At 38.7% G+C, this 25567-nt stretch overlaps 1 protein-coding gene across 7 annotated transcripts in view; it reads right to left on the bottom strand.

The window, feature by feature from the left end:
* Positions 1-25567, bottom strand: part of STK11 (serine/threonine kinase 11) — a 178549-nt gene that overhangs the window by 129493 nt on the left and 23489 nt on the right. Inside the window, exons 2-3 of one of the 7 annotated variants that reach the window (XM_074204532.1) lie at positions 23856-23973; positions 23641-23740 (exon numbers count right to left, since the gene is read on the bottom strand). The exons of 5 other annotated variants lie outside the window; for them this stretch is intronic. In XM_074204532.1, the coding sequence (XP_074060633.1) occupies positions 23641-23714 (74 nt within the window). In that variant the 5' untranslated portion in view covers positions 23715-23740; positions 23856-23973. Of the gene's footprint in view, positions 1-23640; positions 23974-25567 lie in introns of all 7 variants that reach the window. One more of the 7 variants, XM_074204533.1, reaches the window with a different exon arrangement.

Genomic DNA, 25567 nt, shown 5'->3' with positions numbered 1-25567 from the left:
AGATATAACACATTTTCTTTTTTGCTTCTTGCAAGGGGTTGGGATTGGAAGGCCTGCCCAGGACCATAGGGCCAGGCGGATTCTGGGCCTAAGGGGTGGTATAGGGGCTCAGGGCTTCTTGGCCCCGGGACCAGGGATCTGTCTGCTGCACCACTCAGCGACCCTATAGCAGAGTCAGAGTGAAAGGAGAGAGAAAATATAGTACATGGTAGTGGAGAAATAAGAAAGGAGGGAGTTGTGATCAGCAATGGCAAGGTTGGAAAAATATGGAAGTAACTTTTGTGATGGACTTATAAAGAATGTGATCCACCCATGAAAAAAAAAAGACATTAAGTCCAGAAGCCTGGCTACCTTCCCAGTGTCTACATGACTTCTCATGCAGGCCTAATTAAAAGTATTTAGAATGGATCCTTTTGGGAAGAGAGAGAGAAAGAAAGGAAGAGTTTGTTACTGTTCAAGAGTTTGTCACATAAAAATTGAGTTTTTTCAAAAAAAAGTATGAAAATAATGGACTATTGAACTATAAAAAAGAAGAGTGTGCAGGATTCATAGAAATTTTATGGGACTTGTGTCACCTGATTCAAAGCAAAAGATTAAAAGAAGAGAATAAATTACATGATGATCATTGTAAGTAATAGGAAAACAACATGGAAAAAATTAAGAACTCTGATTATTATTTTACTGACCAATCAAGATTACATAAGACTAATGATGAAGCATGCTTCCAGTCTCCTTTTGGAAATACTGTGGGTGGTGAATGGAATATGCATTTTCAGATATGGCTGATGTGTTGATTTGTTTTGCTTGAATTTATTTTTTCCAAAGGGATGAGAGGTGGGAATAGTAGGAATCATCCTTTTGTGATAATTTGAGGTTTTTTCCTTATAATTTGTCTAAATGTGCCTTCTTATACTTTCCCCTGAATGATTCTGATTCTGTACTCTCTATACACATAAAAAAAAGCAGAAAAAAAATAGTCGGGGTGGCTAGGTGGCACAGTGGATAGAGCACTGGTCCTGGAGTCAGGAGTACCTGAGTTCAAATCCAGCTTCAGACACTTAATAATTACCTACCTGTATGGCCTTGGGCAAGCCACTTAACCCCATTGCCTTGCAAAAGAAGTAAAAAAAAAACCCTTAAAAAAACTAATCTAGTCAATGTTCTTGAATATCTACTAAAAGGCAATGAGATTGCCACTTCCAGGAAAATGCCATGCCACCATCATCAGTACCTATGCTCCCACATGATAAACACTGATGAAGAAAAATTTTATGAAGATCTGGGTAACTTTATCAGCAATATATCAAAAGAAGACAAGTTTATCATTCTAGTTGACTTTAATGCTAGAGTAGCTCAGATTACCAGACATGGCAGAGAGTCCTTGGGAGGAATGGAGTTGGAAACAGCAACAGCAATGATAACCTTCTACTGAAGACTTGTGCATCTCATGACCTTCTCATCACAAACACTATCTTCCATTTACCTAAATGCAATAAAACTTCCTGGATGCACCGTGGTCACAAACATTGCATCTATTAGACTATGTGATTGTAAGAAGAGACAGACAAGATGTAAGAGTGACAAAGGCAATGTATGATGAAGAATGCTGGACTGATCTCAGACTCATCCTCTCTATGCTAAATATTCATATTCAACCAAAGTTGCTCTCCCAAGGCAAAATGAATACTAAAAGAATTAATGTCAAGAGATTAAACAGTTTATTGCTAACTTTGAGGAAAAACTGAACCAACACATAATTGGCAACAGTGGAGCAGAAAAAGAGTGGGAAGCTTTCAGAGATCTGGTGTACAGCAATGCATTTGTGTATCTGGGCCAAAACACTCACAAACACTCAAAAATTATGGGGAAATATAGAAGCTGCTAAATGAAAAATGAGAACTCTACAGGGTTTACTAACAGAATAGGTTTTTTTTTTTTTAGGTTTTTGCAAGGCAATGGAGTTAAGTGGCTTGCCCATGGCCACTCAGCTAGGTAATTATTAAGTGTCTGAGACCGGTTTTGAACCCAGGGCCAGTGCTTTATCCACTGAGCCACCTAGCTGCCCCAAGTTCACCCATTTCTAAGAAGGCAGCATTTAATTCCATCAAAAGTAAAAGTGAAGCTGAGATAGATGCAGGACTCATAGCTCAGTTAAGAAGTCAGATGAAATTCAATTTTATGCAGACAGTAACAAACCAAAATGCTTTTATGATGCCCTGAAGGCTATTTATGGTCCAAAGACCTATGATGCACCTCAACTACTCAGTGCTGATAGATCCAGTGATTAACAATAAGGACTTGATCCTAGAGAGATGAGCTGAAGGCTTCCATAGTGTTCTTAACAGACCATCATCAATCAATGCAGAAGCCAATGAACACTTAACTCAAGTTAATCAGTCCCTAGCTTAAGTTCCAAATGAAGAAGAGGTTTTGAATACCATTAGTCTCCTTTCAAGTAGCAAAGCACCTGGTGCTGATTCCATTCTAGCTGATGATCTACAAGGTTGGAGGTCCATTTCTCATCTAAAAACTGACTGAAATTTTCCAAGTTATATGGCATGAAGAGGTTATCTCTCAAGAATTCAAGGATACCTCCATCATCCATCTCTATAAAGGTAAAGGGAATAGATTGTCCTGTGACAATCACAGGGGTTTTTCTCTATTAGTCACTGCTGGTAAGATTCTTGCCAGGAGTCCTTCTCAACAGGCTGATCTTTCACCTTGAAGATGTCACCTTCTTAAGAGCCAGTGTGACTTCAGAAAGGGTCGAGAACAGAAGTCTGTATACAACATTTGTAGATCTAACCAAAGTCTATGATAGTGCCAGTTGTGAAGGTTTAATGGATAATTATGTCAAAATTTGTTTGCCCAGAAAAGTTCATCCATGCTGTACGTCAATTTCATGATGATATGCTTGGCCGAGTTCTGGATAGCAGACAATACTCCCGAGATCTTCCAGTCACCAATGGAGTGAAGAACTTTTTAGCATGATGTTTTTAACCATGTCATCAAACACCTTCACTGAGGATGAACATGGCCTCAAGGTCAGCTACTGCAATGATGGCAAATTCTTCAACTTGAAAAGGCTACAAGCCAAGACCAAAGTGGAGGGAGTGTTAGTGTATGGTCCTCTATTTGCAGATGATTGTGCATTCTATGCAGCCTCTGAAGCTGGGATGCAACAAAGTATGGATTGATTCTCTGCTGCTTGTGCTCATTTTGGTCTAACAATTAACACCAAGAAAACACAGGTGTTCCATCAGCTAGCATCACACCATCCATAGGGGGAATACTGTAGACAAGTTCACTTACCTTGGCAGTGTCCTTTCAAAGGAGGTACACATTGACAATGAGGTTGACACTTGCACTGCTAGAGCTAGAGCAGCATTTGGGAGGCTCCAAAAGAAAGTATGGGAGAGAAGAAATATTAGACTCACTAACAAAACTAAAGGTCTACAGAACCACTGTGCTGACCTTTGTGCTATATGCCTGGGTCAGTCTACCAGCGCCATGTCAGGACACTGAATCACTTCCATTTAAATTGTCTTAAGAAGATTCCAAAGATCACTTAGTAAGAGAAGATACCAGACAATGAGGTCCTTTCTCAAGCTAAACTGACTACATTACTACAGAGTGTGCAACTACAAATGGGCTGGATATGTTAGAATGTCAGACATGCTTGCCAAAAAAGCTATTTTATGGAGAACTCACAGAGAGCAAGCACTCACAAGGGGGTCAGAAGAAGCAATATCAAGAGACCCTGAAGGTCTCATTGAAGAACTTTAGAATTGTTTGTATAGCATGGGAGACACTGCACAGGATGGCCCAGCATGGTGGGCCCTCATCAGTAAAGAAGGCAGAATTGAAGCAGCTCAAAGGAACCATGACACCCGTAAGTGTAGGGTACCCATTCCAGTTCACATGGACATTTGTGCTCAACCTGTGGTAGAGCATTCTGAGCTCATATTGATTTCATCAGCCACAGTTCAACACAGTGTAATTTGTCTCAAACATAGTGATGTCATTTTGGTTTTTTCGATAACAAAGGACAAGAAGCAACCAACCAACTACTGCCTGTTCCTCCTATCTCCTTCCCACATTCACAGCTTTCCATGCTTATAATAAACCTTGTTTTGTTAAGTCATAGCTAACTCTTTGGGACCTCATGGACCATACTGTCCATGGAATTTTCTTGGCAAAGATACTGGAGTGGTTTGCCTTTTTCTTCTCCAGTGGAGAAAGAAATGTACTGAAATAAATGTCTGTTCTTCAGAGTTCTATTTGGATTCCACTTTCTCCTAGAACTATTGCTCACTCTTTCTTATTTTCACACTCACATCCCCTTACTCTCCAATGAAAGTTACCTCTCCCTTCTCAAGCTTTTATTAACATTTCATTCTACCTTATAGCACTTTTACTTGGACATGTGTCATCCCCATTCATCCATTATATTATAAGATCCTGAAGAGAAATAGTTTTTTACATTTTTATTCCCAGTGCTTTTCATACTATAAATGGTTAATAATTTTTCAAAATTGACTGACAAGAACCTATCTCACGTCTTTTTCTAGACCACTGACTCTCACGCATAAGGAGTATGCTATTGACTTGATCTATCACCAACAGGTACAACAGGAATAAAATGAAATGATGAAAGCATTTTGAAAATCATAAAGGACCATAAAAATTCAATGGCTTATTATGACAATCCAGTCAAGTAAGAGCAACTTACAATTACTCACACATTAACTCATATACTTAAGGTAAGTCACTAGATGAATTTGTACTGTGTAGAAGGGACCATCTCTTATCAGTGAAGTACCAATAAGAAGGAATGTCATTCTACATTGATTGTGTCTGCCATGCTCCAGGATAGGGAGGCCTATTCACTGAAATCTTACTTTTCCAGCTAGCATTTGGCAAACTCTCAGGGCCTTTCAATTTGCCAAAGACAGGGATATTTTTAGATTAAACTGGGATGCTCAACACTGCTTTGATTTGACTGGTAGGCTCACCACCAGATTTTCATATGTAGGGCCTTGGCAAGTTGCAAAAGAGGCTTAATATAAAAGCAAAGTTCAATAATTAGAACTATTAAAAAATCTAGCCCAAGAAGGGGCTCCAGGTACAAGTTGTCCTGTATGACCTCTAGGGACCCTTCCGACTCTGTTTTAACTGTTTTAAAATGGGATTTTTCTTTCAAACACCATTAAACTCTGAACTGTTTTAAAATGGGATTTTTCTTTCAAACACCATTGGTAGGTCCAAGTCAAAGAACTTACCATATGGCCTTAGAAAAGTCATCTTCATCCGTCTATTTCCTTAGCTATAAAATGAGGAAGTTAAGTAAGGCAGGGGTCTCTCAACTTAGAAGCTGTAAACTTATTTTTAAAAATATTCTGATAACTCTTTTTCATATAATTGGTTCCCTTTGTAATCCATTGCATTTTGTTTAATGCATTTACAAATATGCTTCTGAAAAGGATTCCCAGACTATCTGCCCCAGGGGCCCAGAATACCAGTTAAGAGAGTCACTAGAACCCTTTCAGGTGTGTGTTAAGAATTCTGGATACTTTCCAGCTGTGACCTTGCACATTCACACATTTGATTACCTAGGTACAGAAGATTCAATGCATGTAGCACAATCTCTTCCAAAAAGTGCTAATTCTGTGATTCTCCAGGAATAGGTAAGGATGTAAAAGAACATTCTGAACTAATTCAAGTCACTTGACAGTAGTTTCTCCTTTTAGGTTTTGAGATATGCACTGCCTACAGGTGGGCCCACCCTATTTTCTGGATGGATATTCCTCATGGCCCGAAGCTAGGGAGTCCTAAGAGGATGAGAATCACAAAACAGAACTGATAGAAAGACGGTATTATTCCCTCAATGTATTTGACAGGCTATTTGAGAAACTTCAGAAAAATCATGAAGAGGATATACAGACCTGAGGTCCCAAACTTTAAAGAAAGACACTAGTTAATATTGAAAGAAAATCCTAGGGACACCAAAATATTTTTTATCCCAAGTCAACCATTTTCAAACCCATGGTTTAATATGACCTTTTAAAATCAGGTCACTCCTTTGGTTAAGAAAAAAAGAGGAAGTGTTTATCTTTGGCAGAACCTATCAGCCATAATTGTCAAAACAAACCACAAAAACATTACCATTAAAGTCTTTGATATCATTCCTATATTTAACAGTCCAACCTTATCTAGAAGTTTTCTTAGCCATCGACAAGGTAATTAAATGAAATTGATCACCTCTGTCATGAAATAAATGCATGATGGTTGACATCAAGCAGATCAGGCTAGATTTCTAGGGTCCTGTTTAACTCAAAAATATTATTTCTACTCAAGCACATATTAGTTTTTCTTTTATGGCTTAAGTCTCACCTCAACACCACTGCAAGATTCTCAAAGTAGATATTGTCTCATACTTTCAAAACACAAAGGTGGTCATATACAAAGTTTGTCAGTAATGTTAGTGAAATTAAATACTATATCTTTTTTGGATCACAGATTTAGAGCTGGAAAGGATCTTAAAGATGATCTAATTCAACTGACGAGATCCACAAATCTCTCAAAAATACCTTGTATTTTGTTACTTATCCATCCCATGCATTTATGATGTAGTTATTTGTGGGTCTGTCCCATACTCTCAGTAGCTATATTATGTCATATCTAAGTACAAGGACTCTTTCTTTACCTGCCTCAGCCACAATGCCATATAATAATCACTGTTAGCAATTATAGAACTAAAGCAATTTTTACCCACTCTTTTAAACTTATCAGTCAGGTCTGGTGAGGTCAAGATAATAGTCAGGAGAAGACAGGTGGAAAATCCACAAAATGATGATCAGGGGATTTCCCTAAATTCTTAGAAGCTAATATATCTATAAATTATTCCAATATTCAAAATAAACACATTAAGGTACAAGATAATTAATATGTAACTTGAATTCTGGCACTAAAGTCTTACACTAAAGATTCAGGTGACCTAGGGGCTCTAGCTATGGTTATATGACTTTGGTGGAGCCCTCTGTGAACTTTAAGTCCACCAAGTGCATTCATAAGATTTAGTCTGAGAAGACCTCAGAAACTATCTAGCTTGACCCACCAGCTTTATAGAGGACATATAGAAAGTTTATGAGGTCAAAGAGGTATCAAATGCAGAGACAGGATTCAAGTCCATATGTTCTAAACTCTTTAAGATCACACCACCTAATTACTAGAAGAGTCAGACTTGATATTCCTCTGGCTTGAACCTTCTAGAATTCTGTTAAGGGGGTAATCAGGATGAGTTAAAATGAAAGTTCTAACATGCTTTTCCCTACTCTAATAGGATGTCAAAGGGGAAATTCATTTCTACAAACAAGTTTTCTAGCTCCCAAATCCCACTGGACATTCAATTGTCACACAATATGTGTTTAAATTAATGAAACTGTTGCTCTGCTCCCCTCCACTGTTTTAAGATCGTTGACTCATTTGCAAGAAAGCTGTTTTTAAACCTACCAAGTTGCAGAACTAACAGAATAGTATTTCAGTCTAAGCTGCCATTTTTCATTGCTGAGACAATTAACTCTATTGTTTTTATAAAAAAGGAATGCAGGTGGGAAAAAATGGGGGCACCTGGGGAGCACAATGGATAGAGCACCTGCCCTGGAATCAAACCCGAACTTTCAAACACTTAATTCTTAGCTATGTAATCTTGGGCAAGTCATTTAACCCCATTGATGTGCCAAAAAAAGAAAAAGAAAAAGAAAAAAGAAAGAAATGCATTTGTACTCAGTTATAAAAACAAACATTCTTTCCAGGCTCCCAGTCTTCCATTTGCCTATGCTTGCTGCAAACTTGTTATCCCTTACACTGACATTTTCTACCTATCCAGCACACATATGCCATCATTTGTAACACATTTCTGCTTCCATCTTCAGTCATATACACCTACAGAACATTCTATTTTCCTCAAATTGCTACAAACTTGCATAGAAATTTAGAGTTATTTCACACATCTCAATCATGGAACATTAGAGCTAGAACAGTCTCATTTCACAGATGAGAAAATGAAAGCTGAGAGAAGGAAAGTGACTTGCCCAAAATCACAAAACAAGATAGTGACTCTTCAGGCCAGAGGATTCTCATCCCATTTTTTGGGAATGGGCAGAATGGGTAATGGAACCCCCTATTTTATTTTATTTTATTTTTTTAGGTTTTTGTAAGGCAAACGGGGTTAAGTGGCTTGCCCAAGGCCACACAGCTAGGTAATTATTAAGTGTCTGAGACCGGATTTGAACCCAGGTACTCCTGACTCCAGGGCCTGTGCTTTATTCACTACGCCACCTAGCCGCCCCCAGGAACCCCCTATTTTAAAGAGCAGGAAGAGGTCCAATATCTCTACTTCTTTCTTCAATACTTCAAAGATTCCTGATTTTATAACTGTAGATATATTCCCTTTATAAACAAAGATGACAATTCCTCTAAAATATTAATGGGCTACATTTCTAATAACGTTTTTTAAAAAAGGGAACTTTTCACATTTCATCTAATAATTCAATGTTTTGACACACTCCAGATTCTTGGCACAACATTCCCTTGAAGATCCTGCATCTATAGTATGTCATTCACTGCCTTGTATTTTCTTCAGTTCAGTTTTCTTCTAGTTCCAAAGACCACACCCACCAAAGTGCTTTGCTTTGGCATTTACTCTCTTTGTTCAGGCATCTCAAAAACCTTTCAGGGCCCTGTGAAAGGGCCCTGGCTAAGACCATTATTTCATGAGGTACCTAGGCCATGCTCACTTCACTCCCCATTCATCTCTGGACTTTGCCAGCAGGTGAGTCCTTTCTTCCCACCCTTTTATGGAATGTCTTCTTGCTTTAGAATGTAAGCTCTTGGAGGGTAAGGACTGTCTTTTTTGCTTACACTTGAAGCCTATCACTATATCTGATATGTAGTGAGTTTTAATAAGTAGAGTATCTATCTAGAAAAATAAAATGTAGTTCCTATAAGTAATACACTTATATGCAAATGTGTAAAAATAATAAAAGTCTTACAAGACCAAATATGGAAGAGATTAACAATACCAACTAGGAAATTAGAAAATTTCCTAAAATGGTCGACCATGTTTTTATCTTTGTATCTCCAGCACTTAATCCAGTATCTGACACATAGTAAGCATAAATACAAGTTGATTGACATAATTAGTCTAAATTTCTATCCCAAGAATGAAAGACTGATTGACACAATCCAATTTGCTAGCATCCTTCCTAAAATGCGTGTTCAAGATAAAAAACAGAAATACAGATGTGGTCCAACTCTCTAAGCACCTTCCAAGGAGTTTCCAGATAAGGGATTAGGCTCCTGTCTAAGGGGAGTATCAGAGATTAATTTCTGCCAACATGTCTAAGGCAAATTTTTTGACTAGTTAAGAAAATACAAAGTGTAAGGACTAAAACTCAGGTCTTTAAAAAAAAAACACCAATTTATTTTGTATTCCAAAATAAAGAGCAAAGGTTACCAGTCCCAAGTTTAGTCAATTCTTGGACCAAAAATAATCTCATTTGGTAATACAGACAGTATACTGAGTCATATTTAAAACACAATTTTTTTATTTCAAGAATCTGGAGGGAAAAAAAAACTGAATATGAAGTTAGAAGATCTAGGTTCAAGTTCCAAGCTCTGTCACCTTGAGTATGGCTAAGCAAATCATTGAACCTTCTTTGGCCTTGTTTTTAATCTGTAAAAAATAAGGGGTGGGACTAGATGAAGGAAGCCCTATAATCCTGTGATTCTATAATCTTCCCTGCTGGTTATACCTCTCCCCATCCTCCAAGAACACATGAAGAAGTATAGCACCAGCTCTACTGCCATACACAATTGATCTGCTTCCCCAGTATCCTCAAACACTGTCTTGAAGCTCTAAAGAAAGGATCCATTGGATTAATTTCTCAAGAAATCCAATGATGATGCAACACAAATATGAATCTGTTCTATGCATAAAGGAAAGAAGAGAAGAAATGAGAAGAGCAGCCTTGATAGCAGATAAAGTAGACCAATTCCAAGTTTTGGATTACTTGCTCACCCTGAGCATGTTGCCTCATCTATAAAGTGAGGATTCTACTACTTTCAATATTTCACAGGACTATTGTGAGGAAGGATTTTAAATCTTCAAAGCACTACATAATTGTTAACTACTCTATTATACTCTTTCAAAACTCCCTATAAATTTTAAGACAGCAAAGTTTTATTTGCTATGAATCACAATAGCTATATTAAGTGGTTGTTCAAAAGTTGTTATTTATACTAAGGCATTATCAGAGGTTTATTAGGAAGTGATCAATAACTAAAAACAGAAATTATCAACAAAAAATAAAGTGTACCCAGAAGTAAAAAAGAAAAGAATAGCATTATAATCTCAGACTTCCCCAAGTCCAAATCCATCTTCCAAATTCACACCTCTGACTGTCACCTTATTGACAATTGCACCAGGATGACACACAATTGCCTACAAGAGAAAATTTCAAATTTCCAATCTCATCTCACACAACTACATTCCTCTTCACAAACTCTAACCCACAAACATACCATTCTTTCTAGTCTTTCTGTCCCTTTGCCCACCCTGATCCCCGTACTGATAATGCCCTCATTGCCCTCCCTTCTAGTTACTCCCAACCTCTCCCTCCTTTTCTAGTCACCTCCTCCACAGTTGACCATACCAGAGGATTCCCAGGAAGAATTTCTGTCCTGGGCTCTACTCTTCTGGTTATTCATTGCTTTTCTTGGATCATTATTTCAGGAAATCCTCATCCATTTTTCACTTCACACCCTCCACCCTAATCTCCCCCTCCCTCAGTTTCCTGATCATCCCAGATCCTAAACACATATTCTCCCCCTACCCATTGTGAAACCAAGATCAAATCAACTCTGCCCTTTTTTCCAGGAGATAGAGTATATTCACTCCCTCCCCAACCCGCCCCCCCCAGTAACCTTTCAACCCAGTATCTTTGCCAAAAAAACACCATACATGGAGATCCAAATACAAATAAAACAACTGAACAACAACAAAAAACACAACAAATATATTCGGCTATTTTATTTTACCTAAGAGATTTTAAATTAAAAGTATAAGGTTATATATTTATATTTTTATATCCCCAGCCCTTAGCAAAAGACTGAATAATTATATGAAACATCTATGTACAAGGTCCTATGCTAATAGACAATAGGCACCTGAAGATGAAATAAATGCCAGTTACATCCCTTAAGGAGTTTATGATACAAGAGGAGATAAGATATATATATAAAACATAAATCAGAATATGATGAAGCACAAAGGGAAGATCAGAGAGGTTCTGAGAGTTTTAAGGAAGTAAAGCAAAGGGTCAGGGAGCAGGGAAGTGTATCATGGAAGGTTTTATAAAAGACAGTAGGAAATGGCATACCAGTTGACAGATGGAAAAAAACTTTCTAAAAATTGGAGCTGCTCCAAATCAGAATAGGCTGCTGCTCTAGGTAGAATATTTTTCCTTTACTGGAAACCTTCAGGGTAGTGATAGTTAGAAATGTGAGATTAGAGGTCAAAATAAAGGCTGATGTAGTTGAACTGTTTCAGTTGTATCTGATAAAACCTTATTTGGAGTTTTCTTAGCTAGGATACTACAATGATCCAACATTTTCTTCTCCAGTTTATTTTATTTATTTTTAAGGCAATGGGGTTAAGTGTCTGAGGCCAGATTTGAACTCAGGTACTCCTGACTCCAGGGCCAGTGTTTTATCCACTGTGCCACCTAGCTGCCCTCCAATTCTTTTTAGACAAAGAAATTTAGGCAGGTAGAGTGAAAAGACTTCCCTAGGGTCACACAGTTAGCAAGTATCTGAGGCTGGAAATGAATTCAGATCTTCCTATTTCTAAGACCAGATCTCTATCCACTTCACCACTTACTTGCCCAGGAGAAAGGTTAGTATTAGATATATAGTACTTTCAGGAGAAAAGGTTATTGTTAGATATATCATCTGCAAAGAGAAGATAATTCAATCTATGGGAGATGATGAGATCATCAATTGAAATGGTACAGAACAAAAAAGGAAAAGGACAGAGTCTTAGAGGGGGGACAGGAACACATGAATAGTGAACATGACCTGAATGAAAATTCAGCAAAGGAATTTGAGAAAGAGTGGTAAGACAAGGAGGAGGAGAATTAGGAAAAAGCAGTATCATAAAAACCTAATGAGAAGAGAATATCAAGAAAAGAAGTTGATCAACAATGTCAAAGGCTACAGAAGGGTCAAGAATGATGAAAAGTAAGGAAAATATACTAGATTTAACAATTAAGTAACACTGATTACTTTGGAGAGAACAGTTTTGGTTGAACAGCGAGGTCAGAAATCAGGATACAGAGAGTTAAACTAATGAGAGGAAAGTAAAGGAAGTAGAGGAACCAATTGTGGATAGTCTTCTCAGCCACAAAAAAGAAGAGACATACAGAAAAGGAGAATGCTTTAAAAAAGAAAAAACCCAAGGATGAACATTCTGTACACTCAAGTCTTTAATACAAAATACAAAGTGATTATTATAAAAATTATCTGATTTGGGGGCAAAAAAAAAAAGAAACAGACTGATGAAAGAAAGTAGTTATTCAGGGAGGAGCCAAGAAGGGATCAAGTCTTAGGAGCTCTCTGATAACATTCATCAGCTAAGGGACTCTAACTAAACTTTCCAGAGACAGAACCCACAAAGGGACCCAGTGAGGCAGTTCTCCCACTCAAGGTAACCTGGAAAAGAGCAGAAAGGCTCTGCTCCCCAGGGTCGGAGAGGCGGTCCGCCAGAGGGGTGGCCCACCAGAGCCAAAGAACCTCAGCCTCCCAGAGGCAGCCCCAGGGCGCTGGGGGTCTCAGCTCACAGCAGCGGGGGAGTCTCCTGAGCTGCACCCCGAGGAGCACCGGGCACAATGTGGGGGAACAGCAGGGGACCTCTGTCGGGGGTCGGCCCTGACCGCCTGGGTGGATAGGACCTCCCCGGGAGTGAGGTCAGACCAACCCAGAGAAGACACGGCTCCTTAAGGGGAGCAGTGGCTTCGCCTGGTTGGCCTGTGTCGCTTGCTCCAATCGGGTGGTAGGTTCTGCCCTCGGGGCGGATTGGGGTGGCAGCCCGGAAATAACTCCCTATATTAACCAGCGCCCTGAGCTATTCGGGGGATCCCTCTGCACCTAATAAAACATATGCCTCCTGAAGAAGTGTCTGCCTGAGTCCCTCCTCGCTGATCCCCGGGGGAGGGAAATACCAGGGACGCCTGAAGCAGTGCCCACTGAGGAGCTCACTCGGGAGTCCGGGGAAGAAGACCCCGGACAGACCTCTGCCAGAGGGAGCATGTGGAGCCCAGCCCTCAGGGCACACAGCAAGCTGCATCTTCTTTCCCCAGCCCTGATCAATGAAACAGAAGCAGGTGGAGCCAGTAAGCAGGAGCTCCCAGGGCATGAGCCCATTGAGCTGAGGGAAGGGAGTGAAGAGAGACTGCCTAGCTCTGTCCTCTGTCCCTGAAACAGGACTCTGGGGCTCTGACCACATTCAGATCCTGATCCCAGTCTAGGCCCCCCCATAGAACAGCAGCCCCCCCCACATCAGCCCCTTGGCAGAGGGAGGTGCTTATGGTCATTCACAGACCAGGAGGGAGGACAGAACCTCACACGCTGAGACCCTTGTGGGAGTGTCCCAAAAGCTCAAGAAACACCCCAAACCAGGCCCAGGCTGGGAAAATGAGCAAGCAGAGAAACAAAAGGAAGACTATTGAGAAATATTTTGCAAATGAGCCCAAGAAGGACCAAAATACTCAGTCTGAAGATGAGGAAGCACAAGCTCCTGCATCTAAAGACTCCAAGAAAAACAGAAATTGGGCTCAGGCTATGATAGAGCTCAGAAAAGACTTTGAAAATCAAATGAGGGAATTGGAAGAAAAACTGGGAAAAGAAAGGAGAGAGATGCAGGAAAAACATGAAAATGAAGTCAGCAGCTTAGTCAAGGAAATCCAAAAAAATGCTGAAGAAAATAGCATGCTAAAAACCAGCTTAGGTCAAATGGATAGAACACTTCAAAAAAGTTATTGAGGAGAAGAATGCTTTAAAAAGCAAAATTGGCCAGATGGAAAAAGAGATAAGAAAACTCTCCGAGGAGAACAAATCCTTCAGACAAAGAATAGAATTCAGGGAGATTGATGAATTTAACAGAAATCAGGAATCAATACTTCAAAACCAAAAAAATGAAACATTAGAAGAAAATGTGAAATATCTCATTGGAAAAACAACTGATATGGAAAACAGACTTAGGAAAGATAATTTAAAAATTATTGGAATACCTAAAAGTCATGATCAGGAGAAGAGCCTTGACATCATTTTCAAAGAATTACTACAGGAAAATTGCCCTGATATTCTAGAAGTAGAGGGAAAAATAGAAATGGAGAGAATCCACCGATCCCCCTGAGAAAGAGATCCCAAAAAACCAACCCCTAGGAATATTATAGCCAAGTTCCAGAACTCCCAAGTCAAAGAGAAAATATTACAAGCAGCCAGCAGAACACAATTCAAATATCGTGGAGCTGCAGTCAGGATCACACAGGACTTAGCAGCAACTACACTGGAAGCGCTTAGGGCTTGGAATACAATATATCGGAAGGCAAAAGAGCTTAGAATGCAGCCAAGAATGAACTACCCAGCAAGGCTGAATGTCCTCTTCCAGGGAAAAAGATGAACTTTCAATGAACCAGGGGAATTTCAAAGGTTCCTTTTGGAATGGCCAGAGCTGAACAGAAGGTTTGATCTTCAGATACAGGACTCAGGTGAAGCATGGAGATTGGAGGAGAGGGGGGAAATATGAGGGACTCAATGAGGATGAACTGCATGTATTCATGCATAGAAAAATGACACTGATAATACGCATATGAACCTTCTCAGTTAATAGAACAGGTAGAGGGAGCTTTTATAGTTGAAGCACAGGAGAAAGCTGAATTCGAAGATAAAATATGGTGTAAAAATGGAGTCAATAGAAAAAAAAGGGAAATGGAATAGGAGAAAGAAAAAGGAGAGGGGGAATAGTCCAAGATATTTCACATAATAAGATTTTTTTTATTACAATGAGCTATTGCAATGATATGGAAGGGGGGAGGCAAGGGGGAATGAGGGAAACTTTGCTCTCATCAGAGATGGCTAGGAGAGGAAACAGCAAATATACTCAATGGGGTATAGACATCTGGAGTAAGAAGGAGGGGGGAGCAGGGGGAAGGGGTGGGGATGTGAATAAAGGAGGAGAGGATGGACCATGGGGGGAGAGTGGCCAGATATAACACATTTTCTTTCTTACTTCTTGCAAGGGGCTGGGAATGGAAGGCCTGCCCAGGACCACAGGGCCGGGTGGATTCTGGGCCTAAGGGGTGGTATGGGGGCTCAGGGCTTCTTGGCCCCAGGACCAGGGATCTGTCTGCTGCACCACTCAGCTACCCTACAGCAGAGTCATAGTGAAAGGAGAGAGAAAATAGAGTACATGGTAGTGGAGAAATAAGAAGGAGGGAGTTGCGATCAGCAATGTCAACGGTGGAAAAATATAGAAATAACTTTTGTGATGGACTTCTCATAAAGAATGAGATCCACCCATGACAGAGTTGTTGGTGTTGGAACAAAGACTCAAGAACATTTTTTGTTATGATTATTTGGGGGAGGGTGCAGGGCAAGTAGGGCTGGATGGCCTGCCTGGGGCCACATAGCGGGGTGATCTTTGGGTGTCTGGGGCCGGATTTGGACCCAGGTGCTCCTGGCTCAAGGGCCAATGCTCTGTCTGTCACCCAGCCACCCCTACTATTATTACTATTTTATTTTAGGTCTTTTTTTTTTTTTTGGTTTTTGCAGGGCAGTGGGGATCGGGTGGCTTGCATGTCACACAGCTGGGTGATTGTTGGGTTTACGAGGCTGGATGTGGACTAGGGTGCTCGTGGCTCCAGGGCTGTTGCTTCGTCCATTGTGCCACCTGGCCATACCTACAATTATTACTATTATTGCTATTATTATTTTTTTGTTTTAATTTTTTTCCTTTCCCCTTTACTTTTCTCGCCCAAACAAGTCTATCTATATTCATGGGAGAGGAGGAGGGGTATTTTGTTTATTTGTAAACAAGAATATTTTATTAATGTTAAAAAAAACATTTGTACAAAATGAGAATAAAAAATAAATTAAAAAAAAAGTAGTTATTCTAGACATCCAAATAAATATATACAGATCAGTCATTAATAAGGCTATAGAAAATAAAACTTGAGAAAGAATTCTTTTTTTTTTAACAAATATGCTTAATACTAGATACAAATTTGGACATTTAGCCCTACATTAAACCATGCATTTCACTGAATTTCAAGTGGATAGGAGATGAATGGAAGAAATGGAAAAATGAAAATGGAAGAAAACTGAATAATGTATTTCTCAATCACAATGAAAATGGCTTTTTTCCAATTCAATAAATAATTAGGAAATAGAAAAGTAAAATTAAAAATTTTATATACTCAAATTTTTTTAAAAAAATAAGAAATTGGGAAAATTATTCAGACAGTGAAAAGAAATAATACCTAAACTATATAAAGAACCTTTGAAAATTTACAAAGTATAAAATGGACAAATGTTCAAAGGTTATAATTTTCAAAAAAGGAAACAAGAAAGGGCAGCTAGGTGGTGTAGTAGATAGAGCACCAGCCCTGAAATCAGGAGGGTCTGAGTTCAGATCTGCCTAATACTATGTGAACTTGGGCAAGTCATTTAACCCCACTGACCCAATGAAATGCTATTATGGAGAAGGCTGGTGATTTAGCAAAGCACCCCCCCAACACTCAAAACCAATCCATGTGTGCTTATCATGGCATCACCTCTTTGATGTCAGTCTTCTTTGAAAAATGAAGGACAAAACATTATTATTGCGCTATAAGAAATAATGAGCAGGATACTTTCATAAATGGAAAGACTTTATGAACTGATGCAAAGTAAACAGAGTAGAACCAAGAAAACATTGTAAAGTCACAGTATAAGATGATCAACTGTGAATGATTTAACTAAGCAATACAGTGATCTAAGACAATTCCAAAGGACTCAAGAAACTGATGGGATTTGAATGCAGATTAGAGCATACTTTTTTAAAAGTTTTTCTTTTTTTGGCCAATATTTTTTTTTCACAATATGACTTATAGAAATGCTTTTTGCAAGACTGTACATGAACACCCTATATCAAACTGGTTTCTTCTCAAATAAGGGGGAAGAGGGGGTGGTTAGATGGCGCAGTGGATAGAACACCAGCCCTGGAGTCAGGAGTACCTAAATTCAAATCTGGCCTCAGACACTTAATAATTACCTAGCTGTGTGGATTTGGGCAAGCTATTTAACCCCATTGCCTTGCAAAAACTAAAAAATAAATAAATAAAAAATAAGGGGGAAGAAGAAGGAAGGAAAGAGAGAATGTGGAGCTAAAAATTCTTAAAAAGCAATGCTAAAAATTGTTACATATAATTGGAAAAAAGAAAAGGAGAGGGTAGAGCCAAGAGAGCAGCAAAACAGCCTTTCCTAGGAGCTCTCTCCAAAATATTTCAAAAACCTTAAAATTATGACTCTAAGTTTTCAAGAGACAGAACCCACAAAAAGATCCAATGAGGTAATTCTCCAGCCCAAGGTAACCTAGAAGATCGTGGGAAAGCTCTGTTGCACTGGAGTGAAGGAGCTCCAGTTTTCCAGGAACAGCCAGTAGGGTGCCTGGGTCCCTGGGAGCGTAAGCTCCTGGCAGCAGCAGTTTGCTGACCTGCCAACCCAGGGAAAACCAAGCACAACTTGGAACATCAGTGGGGAAACTTCTGCCAGAGTGAGTGGGAGTCAGTGTGGCCCTCAGTGCCATTGCAACCACCAGTACAGCCCAGACCCCAATAAAAAGAAGCAGACCTGTAAAGTCACCCAGCAGGGATCAGCCCACAGTTGCTCCCAGAGCTCTCAGTCCACAGAAGGTAAGGGGGTGTGGGGAGACTGTCAAGTCTTTCCCCTGTCCCTGGTACAGAACTCTTGTGTTTTGTCTACATTCAGATAGAGCAAGGACCCTCCTCACCACTCCAGGCAGAGGAGTGAGCTTGTGGTTATCCACAGACCAGAACATAGGCCAGGAGAGTGTCAGAGTGCCTCATAAAACCGTGAAGGAACTGGGGTCCTTGTGGACATGTCCCAATAGCACTCAAAAGCTCAGGAAGCACCCTAAAACCAGGACACAGGCTGGAGAAATGAGTAAACAGAAAAAAAGAATCTGACTATAAACAATTACTCTGGTCTCATGGAGGATCAAAACACACTCAGAAGATGAGGAGTTCGTATCCAAAGCATACAAAAAAAAAATAGGAGTTGGGACTCAAACTATGGCAGAGCTCAAAAAAGATTCTGAAAAATCAAGTAAGGGAGATAGAGGAAAAATTGAGAAAAGAAATGAGAGAGATACAGAAAAAACATGAAAACCAAATTAGCAGCTTAGTCAATGAGATCCAAAAAAATGCTGAAGAAAACAACACATTAAAAATTAGTTTAGGTCAAATGGAAAAAGCTTAGTCAATGAGATCCAAAAAAAATGCTGAAGAAAACAACACATTAAAAATTAGTTTAGGTCAAATGGAAAAAGCAGTCCAAAAAGTTAATAAGGAGAAGAATGCCTTAAAAAGGCAGAAACAACCAGATGAAAAAGATAAAAAAAGTTCTCTGAAGAAAACAATTCCTTCAATTGTAGCATGGTGCTATAAAGTTAGCTGATGACTTTACAATGAATCAGGAAATGATAAAAAAAGAAAAAGACCAAAAGAATGACAAACTAGAAGAAAACATAAACTATCTCATTGAAAAAAAAAAAACAACTGATCTGGAAACAGATCCAAGAGAGATAATTTAAAAATTATTGTGCTACCTGAAGGTCATGATCAGAAAAAGAGCTTTGACTTCATTTTTAAAAATTTCTACTGGAAAATTGCCCTGATATCCTAAAAGCAGAGGGAAAAATAGAAATTGAGAGAATCCACCGATTTCCAGAAAGAGATCCAAAAAAATAACCCCCAGGAATATTATGGCCAAGTTCCAGAACTCCCAAGTCAAAGATAAAATATTACAAGCAGCCAGAAGGAAACAATTCAAATATCGTGGAACTGCAATCAGGATTAAACAGAATTTAGCAGCACCCACATTAAGGGCTCGTAAGGTTTGGAATATAATATTCTGGAAGGCAAAAGAGCTTGGAATGCAACCAAGAATCAACTCCCCAGCAAAACTCAACATTCTCTTCCAGGGGAAAAGATGGACTTTCAATGAATCGGGGGAATTTCAAATGTTCCTGTTGAAACTGCCAGAGCTTATTAAAAAGTCTGATCTTCAAGTACAGGACTCAGGTGAAGGGTAGAGAGGGTGGATGGGAAGGATAAACTATGAGGGATTTAATGACGTTGAACAGCATGTATTCCTGGGAACATGATACTGATAATATTCATATGAATCTTCTCATTTAATAGATCAGTTAGAAGGAGCATATAGACAAGGCACAGGAGGGAGCTGAATTTGAAGGTATGATATATTGTAAAAATGGAATCAATGGGTGAAAAGGAAATGTACTGGGAGAAAGGGAAAGGAGAAGGAGAACAGGCTAAGATATTTCATGTAAAAGAGTCAAGAGGGGCGGCTAGATGGCGCAGTGGACAAAAGCACAGGACCTGGAGTCAGGAGTACCTGGGTTCAAATCCAGTCTCAAGACACTTACTAATTACCTAGCTGTGTGGCCTTGGGCAAGCCATTTGCCATTTCCATTTGCCTTGCAAAAAAAAACCCTTAAAAAACCCTAAGAGTCAAGAAATAGCTTTTGCAATGGTATAGAAAGGGGGAAGGTGAGGGGGGATTGAAGGAGACTACATTCTCATTGGAAATGGCTCAGAAAAGATACAACATATACACTTAATAGGGTATAGAAATCTAGAAGAAAAAGGAGAGAAAGGAGATGGGAGAAAGGGGACAGGGGATGTAGGTGATAGAAGAGAGGATAGTCAGGTATAAGAAATTTTTTTTACTTTTAGCAAGGTGGTAGGATTGGGTGGCTTGTCGAGACCCCGTAGCTGGATGGTTGTTTGATCTCTGGGATGTGGGCTTGGGACCTCCTGGCCCCAGGGATGGCGCTCTGTCCACTGCGTCACTAGGATGCCCCACAGCACACTTTTGAAGAGGGACAGAGTGAAAGGAGAGAGAAAATATAATAAATGGAGTGGGGAGGAATGGATGGAGGGAATTACAATCAGCAACAGCAACAGCAACTGTGGAAAAATCTGGAAGTAACTTCTCTAATGGACTTATGATAAAGAATGCCACCCACCCCAGAGACAGAGCTAATGGTATCTGAACACAGAGTGTAACACAATTTTTTCCTCTTTCATTTTATTTCTCATGAGGTTTTTTATTTTTGTAGGGGGAGGAAAGGATTATGTTTACTCTTACAATAAGACAATTTTAGTAATTTATAAACAAATTTTAAAATGTAAATTTAAATAAAAAAGGAACCATTTCAGGTTGTTAATTGTTTTTAAAAATACACAAACCTCATTAATAATCAGACATACAAATTAATGGACATTGAGCTTTGACTTCAAATTTATCAAAATGGCAAAAAATAATTTTAAAAAATGAAAGTAAAATCTGGAAGGCCTGGAAAGCCTGTAAACAGATATCAATTAATTATAACCTCTCATCCATTAATTCCAATATTGGAAATATACCCTGAAGGGGTTATTTAATTTTTTTCCCATTTTTCCAGTGTCTTCAAAAATTTTTAAAGCAACATTATTTGTACGTGCAAAGAATAGGAGTAACTAAAATTAGTAACAGATATGAACAAAATAAATCTTTATGAAATGATGTAAAGTGAAAAAAGCATAAACTAAAGAAAAGAGTACATCCTAATAATGACCAATGCTGTCCACAAAAAGTGGAGAAAAAATTGTGATGAAGTGATCATTTAAAAGTTATGGAATTTTATGTACTAAAATTCATATAAATGTTGAAAATCACATTCAATCAGTTGTGCTGTTTACTATTAAATGAATAATAAACCACTTGTTTAAAAAAAATAAACACACTAACATCAACCAAACACTGAGAAGTCTGCTATTTATTTGCTCAGCACTTAAAAGGAGCTTTTCTAATGAATTATTAACAAAATATAGGATTAGAAGAATCCAGGTCTTCTTTCTCCTAGGGTCTTTAGTCTATTTCCCCTAGAATCGACTCATAATACCAAGCAAAGATAATTAATTGAAAATATCTAATAAAAGCTTATTAACATCATGATGCAATCCTGTGTTGTACTGAAGGTATAATACCCATTTTATAGATGAGGACCAGAGGTCCAGTTAGTCAACAAGCATTTATTAAGAGCCTTCAGTGTTCCAAGAGTCTGCTAAACTTTGGGGATACATGGCAAGACAACTGATAGTTCCTGCTCTCAAGTAGCCCAGTCTTAATGGGGAAAACATCAAGAAAACAAATAAATACAAATGAATTAAAAAGGATAAATAAGAAATAATTACAAGAGGAAGAACACTAAAATTAAGGACTAAGGAAGGTTTCCTACAGAAGATGGGAATTTCATTGCTACTTAAAGGAAGTAAAGAAAAATAGGTAGACATGAGGAGGAAGAACATTCTAGGTCTAGAGAACAGCCAAGGAAAATGCCAGTAGCTGAGAAATAAAGTGTCTTGATCAAGAAACAGAAAAGAAGCTAGTGTCACTGGATTGAAGAATATGGGGCAGGAAGTAAGAAGAGAGAGGGTTAGTTTAGGAAGACTTTTAAATGCCAAACAGAGGATTTGTATTTGATCCTGGAAGTATAATAAATAGCCACTGGAGTTTATTGAGTGAGGGGGTGATATGGCTAGAAAATTACTATGAAGATTAAATGAAGGGTAGACCAGAACCAGGAGAGACTTGATATAGGAGATCCACCTGAAGGTTATTTTAATAATTCAGAGTGAGGTGATGATTGTCAGTGTCAAGAAGAGAAAAGGGGGCACATTAGAGAACTGTCAGAAAGGTGAAATCAAAAGGCCTTTATAACACATTGGAGATGGAGGTGAAGGAGAGAGTAAGGAGCTAAGGATGACACCTTAGGTTTCAAGTCTGAGACTGGAAGGATAGTGGTGCTTCTTAGTAATAAGGAAATCAAAAGGGAGGGGAGATTTTGAGAGAAAGGAATGAGTTTAGTTTTGAACATGCTGAGTTTAAGATGTCTACTAGACATCAAGATGCTATCTGCAAGCTGTTGGAGATTTAAGACTGGAAGTCATCAGGTTAGGGAAGAAATAGGTAGATTTGAGAATCATCAGTACAGAGAAGGTAATTAAATACATGGAAGCACGAGATCAAGTAAAGTAATATAGAATCAGGACAGAAGAACCTTGTGAGACTCCTATGTTTAGAGGACATGATCTAAATGAGGATCCAGCATAAGAAACTGAGAAGGAATGGAAAATAAGTGAGAAGGAAAGGCAAGAGAAAATGATGCCCTGAAAACCTAGAAAGAAGAGAATATCAAGGAGAAAAAGGTAATCAATGGGTCAAAGGCTGGAGAAGAATGAGGACTGAGAAAAGGCCATTGGATTTGACAACCAAGAGATCATTAGTAACTTTGGAAAGAGTAATTTCAGTGGAATGATGAAGCAGGAAGCTGGATGTAAGGGGTTAAAAAAGTGAGAGGGGAAAAATAGTGAAGGGATCTTTGTAAATGGCTTTTTTCAAGGAGATTAGCCACAAAGGACAGAAGAGATATAGGATGAAAGTTACTGGGAATGGAATGATCCAATGAGAGCTTTTTTGAGGATAAGGGAGACATGGTCATGTTTGCAGGCAGTTGAGCAATCAGGGAGAGATTGAAGGTAAGTGAGAAAGTGAGGATAACAAAGAGGGCAATCTGATAAAAGAGAAGGACTGGAATGGGATTGCTTGTGTAAACAGAGGGGTCAATCTTGGTAAGGAGTAAGGCCATCTCTTCATTTGAAGCAGGGGTTAAGGAGGAAATAAGGACAAAAGGCATTCCGGTGATAATGGGTTAAGACAAGTGAAGAGGTAGCTCATAGCAAATGGCCTCAGTTGTAAAAAAAAAAAATCTAAGTCTAGGTTCTCAAATGAGAGCACTGTAGGAGAGGGAGGCATGGAAATTTTGAGGAGTCAAAATGTTTGCCATTGTAGAGAATGAGTTATTAAAGGAGATAAAGGAGACTATCTAGCAGCAATAAGAGTCCAACAAAGGCTGTATAACATCAAACTCTAGGAGAACCAGTCAGAATGGTTGTATGCTTTTCTCTCCCTTCATTCAGCAAGTCTCTGTGTAGGAGCAAAAGAGGAAGATAGTTCTTATATGAATGGTTATAGGATCTACTAAGTCACAAGTGACTTAGTCATGACTATAACCTAGGCCTTCTGAGGCTACTTCCAGACCTTTCTACTATACTACACTGCTTCCTTTGATACAGGCAAAGTGCAGTCCCTTAGCAGACACTTCACATAGTAGGGACTTAATAAATGCTTAGTGATTGACTAACCAATAAAATGTTTGTTGAACTACATCATTACCTGCATGATGAATGGAGAAGACTGGCTAGATGATCTCTACCATCCCTTCCCACAGTGAATCCCTGATAGCCCATTAGCCTAGAGCTCTTCAAGAAAGAATCTATAAAACAAGAGAAGCAAGATCCTGCTCAGTTTCTTTCCTCCAATAATACAGTCTAGGTACCCATTTTCACTTAAAATTACTACATTACAGTAATAGATGAACAAGGACCTACCTCAAAAAGCTCAGGCTTCTTATTCCATATCACATTTGATTTGTTTATGCCAAGAATAGTTAACAGATAGTCTGGAGGTCAGAGATATATAAATTTATCAAAAGGAAATTTTTGATTTCTGAAAAGGCAAGAAATGGAAATGGTCATGTTATCACAGAAAAAGTTAAGCATTTAACAGTAGTCCCCTTTTCAAGGGATACAAAGCTCCAGTGACCTCCAGATAAAGAAGGGAAGGGTCTATTTAATTTGCAGAAAGATAGATTTGGAGAGTGGTGAAAGCAGCTCTAATTATAGTCATCATTACCAAAAGGCTAAAGTAGATTAAATGACTAAAGCAACTGAAGGAGAATTAGTGTAGGTCTAATAGGTTCCCAGTTGATGAGGAGAGACAAGGCTGGTAGCTTACAAGATAGGCACAAAAGAATAGGGTTATTTGGGGAAATCTGCTCTCTACAAAGGTAAATGGCAAAAAAAAGAAGACCTAAGCAATTAAATTCATTGTGAAACAAAACCCATTGTACACAGGCAGAAATTAGATTTGGACCAAGATCTCACATCTTTAAACAATAAGCTTTAATCAGGTATATGACCCAGATAACAAAAGTGCCACACATCACAAATAAATCAGAAGGAGGAAAACAATATGCAACTCTGGATAAAGGATGAATTTTTGACCAGATAAAGGCTAGTTACAAGATCACAAAATTGGCTGTGTTTAATCAATTAGTTATATCCGACTTTTTGTAACTTCATTTGAGGTTTTCTTGGCAAAGATACTGGAATAGCTTACCATTTCCTTCTCCAGCTCATTTTACAAATAAGGAAACTGAGGCAAAAAGTGAAGTAACTTGCCCAGGGTCACACAGCTACTGAGTGTCTGAGGTTGTATTTGAACTACAGTCCTCCTGATTCCAGGATCAGCACTTATTCACACTGTGCCACCTAGCTGCCCCTCATAAAAGATAAAACATATGATTTTGATGACATAAAATTGAAGTTTTTTCACAAAAAAATCAATATAGGTAAAATTAAAAGAAACTTTGTCTTAGTTAACCAAGGATGAGGAAGAGTTAATGAAAATGATGACTGGTTTAATGATAATTCCTTTTGTTCCTTTTTTAAAAAAATTCTTTAGTTACAGAGAGTTCACTATGGGAGGTGCAGAAGGAGATATTTAGAAATGTAAACGAATATAAAAAATCAATAAAATTAGTGTTAAGACGTTACAAAGTTTTTAAAATGTCTACTTATCTGGGCTAGGTTTGTCATTTTTAGTTAAGCCCCAAAAGTCACAGGCAGGAGCTTCCTATTAGGACCACATCTTAGTAATGCTCTGGGTGTCACTGGAGACTTAAGGAAGCATTTATTGATGCAATATCCAATCAATACCAAACCTTGACCATCTAAAACCTTATCTGAGAGATAGCAAGAAACTTTCCAACTACTGTCAATGAGCTATAAAAATTGGACAGGGTGGAGAAAACATACTCTTCCTCTTGTTCACAATCATTAGTATTTGGCAACTACTCTATCTGGCGTGTTACTCTGGAAAACTTGTGGCCTTGAACTAATTCAGATCATTAACCTATCAAATTAGCTAAGTGATGCAGGGATAGAGTATAAGCCCTAAAATCAAGAGGACCTAAAAATCTGGCCTCAGACACCTTGACACTTCCTAGTTCTGTGACCTTGGGCAAGTCACTTAACCCTAA

This window comes from Macrotis lagotis, chromosome X, assembly GCF_037893015.1.
Source record: "Macrotis lagotis isolate mMagLag1 chromosome X, bilby.v1.9.chrom.fasta, whole genome shotgun sequence".
Classification (NCBI taxonomy): Eukaryota; Metazoa; Chordata; class Mammalia; order Peramelemorphia; family Peramelidae; genus Macrotis; species Macrotis lagotis.
The sequence above is the reverse complement of the archived record's forward strand: the minus strand, read 5'-3'. Positions and strand labels throughout refer to the sequence as shown.